General features: G+C 50.2%; 1 protein-coding gene across 1 annotated transcript; it reads right to left on the bottom strand.

Moving 5' to 3' along the window:
- Positions 1-2,356: 2,356 nt before the first annotated feature.
- Positions 2,357-3,979, bottom strand: J4E83_000875 (uncharacterized protein; the record flags this gene model as incomplete). Its single annotated transcript, XM_049327832.1, has 1 exon — positions 2,357-3,979. The coding sequence occupies one exon, from the start codon at positions 3,977-3,979 to the stop codon at positions 2,357-2,359; it is 1,623 nt and encodes a 540-aa protein (XP_049192350.1).
- Positions 3,980-4,240: the final 261 nt, after the last annotated feature.

Genomic DNA, 4,240 nt, shown 5'->3' with positions numbered 1-4,240 from the left:
GACGTATCTTGCGTCATACCGAGTTTCCGTCGAACGTTTAAGTATCCACCTCATGTCTATTCTGCGGAGCAAAGCGCAGTAAGAAAACTAAGTTCCAGGCCATCTTTCCAATGAACTGAAGCTGATGGAGACGTGATGGTGAAACTTAGAAAGCCTTGGCAAACTCGTGAAACTCTTCTCTGCCTTCTCCTGCAAACGTTCTTACCCTTTACTCTCTTGAATAAGAGCAGAAATAAGATGAATTGATGATCTATTCTAACATGAGATGAGAGCTGCCTATATACGGCAGTATGCTTGCTACAAATAGTTGTACGCAAGCATCTCTTTGTACATGAGATGGTTGCTAGCAAACCAACATACTCTGGCGCTGGGTTTTGCATCCTGAAGCGGAAGGTGCGCACGTGCATGAACGACCGGCCCTGGAACACCTGGGCACTGAAGCTTGTACTCGTGTGACGTGTCGTGTTGAAAAGCTAGATTTGTGGAATCTGGTCCACTAATGCTGTCTCTTCGGTTATGCGGCCGAAGGAACATGTTCTTGGTATGACACAAAGACGACGATGCAGGTGACGCTGGAAAAACAAGGACACATCTGGAACGCATTTTACGAGATACGCTGTCAAAATCGGACCGGACACTGAAAACTCGCCGGTCGCGCTTGTTAAATTGCTTTTGGTTTCCGCCATTTTTACGTTTCGGGTAGTTAGTAGGTCGGTTCTTGTCCCGCCCGGTAGTCATGGAGGAAAAAAAGGGAGCGGTACTAGTATCAGAGTTTGGCACGTTCGATTAGGGCATTTGGTCGAACTTGTGGTGGCTGCCCAGGTAGACATTTGTCAAATCGTGTTTACTATGGGACCGCTCGAAACAGACTTTGGCTAGATCTCAGCTCCGATAGCTTGCTTCTGCTGCTCGAACAATGAGCAGACGATGATCTTGTTTGCTTGTTCGCTCAAGTGCGCTGGCAAGTGCCGACCTCGGGACAGTCTAAAGCGGGAGATGGTACGCCAAAGTCTTAGTTGCGGGCTATGAGGCCGTGTGTCACGTTTCCGCCTCTGAAGACGCGCGTGGTCGGTAGTTTCCCGTACTACCGGTAGTCGTGGACTTTTTGCTAGTTACCCTTAGCGGAGAGGCACTACTGCCTCCTTGCGCTTTCGCATCTAGATCACCGCTGCCGTAACATACATACCGTGTGGGTGATGCTGTGATCAGCTGGCACGTATTCGGACTTTCAGTGCCACAGGCCTGGGCGATACATCTTGGTACCAATGGTGATCGGTCGTAAAGTGCATATGATGTCGTCATGATTATCTCCTTGCTGTACATCACTTAGCCGACCACTCTCGAGCTTCGATCCGCGGGCCTCCTCCTTCGTATACCTCATCTGTCTGTTGTTGGATTATGGGTGTGGACCGAAGGCGTTCCGGTGGTGGTGTGTAGCGTTTAATTGACCAGGGAAGAGTGCGATAATCGTCGACGTGCAAGTCACACATAGGGTCCCTTGGCTTGATCTTAGACATTGTGGCTTAGAAAGTCCCGCGTCCCCGCATGAATCAACCTTGTTGCTTGCTTATTGCGGTCAGGGCGCAAGTGTAGCACCCGAGGTGCAAGGTACGGGTGCTCTATTTCCGCGAAGTGGATTTCAGGCAAAGCAAACGCGTTGTGTGAGGGAGTACTGCAGCAAAGCTCGATCATGCTGTGATGATACCGCTCCACCACGAGCCGGATTTACTGCCTAGGTCTTACGAAGTGAGATATCTGCTATCTCGTAACACTACGACAGATGATTTAGAGTCCTCGAGTAGTTAAAGATTCTGTTTATAATATCGTTTGATGGTACAAGGTGCCAATCATTATGCGCGCATGATCTTGGTAAGTGATAATTGTACAAAGCCGCTCCATGACACATGGCCGAGAATGAGAATGAGACTTGAAAGACAAGAAAAATAATACCGCATGAACCTTTGCGAAAGCATCCTCCGTCCATTCAAGGCTTTTGAGAGTAGTACGAATACAAATTTCTCGTGAGTTCACAACTTGGAGAGGGCAGCGTCGTGGGGATAACATACGATCATCGTCCATATACGAACGCACTCCTAATAGGCCATAGGAGACTAAATCGCTATTCAGCCCTTGCAGATGCATGCTCTCTGTCAGAGCGGATTCTGCTGATGCTGGGCGCGTTGGCCAGACGAACGCGGTTTGGAGATCGGGCCGAGGTTTATGCAGCGTGCGACACCATTGCATAACCACAGATCCGAGACAATTACAAGAAGCGCATACAAAACCGATGTGGTCCAAGGAAAAGACATAAGCCGGCATTGGTTCGTGGAGTAGCAAGTATTGATGAACAGGCATTTTACTGACTCGTAAGCTGACCCACAACGCCGAAAAGCAACTGGTCTTCGGTCTTATACAACGCATCATCGTTTCCGAAAGCCGTCTCAAGACTGTTGCCGATCCTCCAGAAATTTCCGTAACTTCCGTTGCTTATGCCTTGGCCCTGTTGTGCGGCAATATCCATGAGCTGCTTGATCCGATTCGATACTGTCTTCTGCTGCGCTTTTGCAGAAGCCCAAACGCCTGCTAGTTCGTCGATACAGGTCAGTGTAGTGTTGAGTGTCTCGATCAAAGTCGGCAACGATGACAACAGCCCGGCAGAGGTCAATACATCGACCGAAAGCATGAGCGCGTAACCAGGGAAAGGCGTCGAGAACGAGAGGTCCGAGGCAACGGTGGGCGAAAGACGTTGGCGGCTAGCTGGAGCTAGGGAAAGCATCATCGACAGAAAGTTGGACGCCATGCGTAGGGCTCGTTCCAGATTTCGGCGTTGTTTTTCCATTGGTAATATGCTGACTCTGATATGGCGATTGAGCCGGATGACTGTAGCGTAATACAAAGCGTGTATAGACACGAATGTACCTGCGTATCCTGCAACCATGCTGTTGTCGAGATTTCGTGGGCTGTAACGAAGCTCCTCCGGCAACATCGCATGCCATGCTTCCAGCTTCTCATTGATTCGCGTGTAGAACGTGTCGTAATGTCGTTCATAGGCACTGTCGGGCCGACGCGCAGCTCGGCTAGTGAAGGTAAGGACCTCACCCCATAGCGTCGATATCAGGCATAGATACGCCATGTGGCCAAGAACGGGGCCAGAAGTGGCATTTCCACTCAGGATATCTTCGTCCAGGATCGGCGCGTTACACGGTGTTGATGCATCGTACATGCTGTCCAGACATGGGAGCTGAACGAAGGCATCCTCCAAGTTGAGGACGAAAAGGGTCCCTCCGAAGAAGCCATTGTATCGCTGTTGTTGCATCAAGTCAACGGATGCTGGGACCTTGATGACGTCGTGACTTACATCCATCAGTAGTCCGGACCAAAAAGTGCGACGACAGCACTCCGCGAACATTTGACGATCAAGTCCATAGTCCCAATCGGCACTGCTATCAACCAGCTCTTTAACGCCTTCTTCAGAATTCAGCTTCAGGGCGCTAAGAGCTCGCAGACCAGCACCACAATAGTCCCAGGCTTCCTGTGACTTGCCGCGAGCAAAATAGTAGAGCGCGAGCATCAGCCGAGTCTGGCATAACTGCAGGCTGAACTTCCCGAACCGCTTTTCCGCTGCATATGACGCAACCGAAGCGAACTTCTTTCCCAGGGCTTTCTTATCTCCATCAACCGAGAACAGTGAGCCTATAGCCAGGACTGAGTATAAAAGCATCAAGTGGTCGTGGTTCTTGTCGCGGTTACCCTCTACCCATGCGAGGAAGGGTCTACGAGGAAACATGCCATAGGTCGCGCGACCCGCGTGATTGAAATAAAGATCCAGTAGGTGCATCGTCAGTCCAGGGTCAGTTTCGAAAGGATCTTGTTCCCATTGGAGGGCAAGTTGATCGGAGTAAGAGCCACGTCCGGGATCGTCAAGGCTCTGGTCATTTGCCGAACCACTCCAATCCGAATCGTACGACTGTACCGACATGTCTCTCGGGTCCGTGCTAGTATGATGGCGGTACTTTCGAGGTCTGAACGGGGTTCCGGAGTTCCAAGTGTCAACCTTTCTTGATGAGTCTCGCAGCTCTCCGGGAGCTTTGTTTCTATCTGAGTTGGCTGCGGGACTCAAAACTTCGGATGAATGGTTCTTAAATAGCGGAGCGGAGTTTGACGGTGATGTCTCGCCGGATGCATTGCTTTGATTGAGTCCTCTACCATTGGTTAGTATTTGTCATTCTATAATAGGACT

Source organism: Alternaria metachromatica, assembly GCF_023757995.1.
Source record: "Alternaria metachromatica strain BMP 0045 chromosome Unknown scaffold_2, whole genome shotgun sequence".
In the NCBI taxonomy this organism is placed as follows: Eukaryota; Fungi; Ascomycota; class Dothideomycetes; order Pleosporales; family Pleosporaceae; genus Alternaria; species Alternaria metachromatica.
Note: the sequence above shows the minus strand (reverse complement) of the source record. Positions and strands in the feature narration are given on the sequence as shown.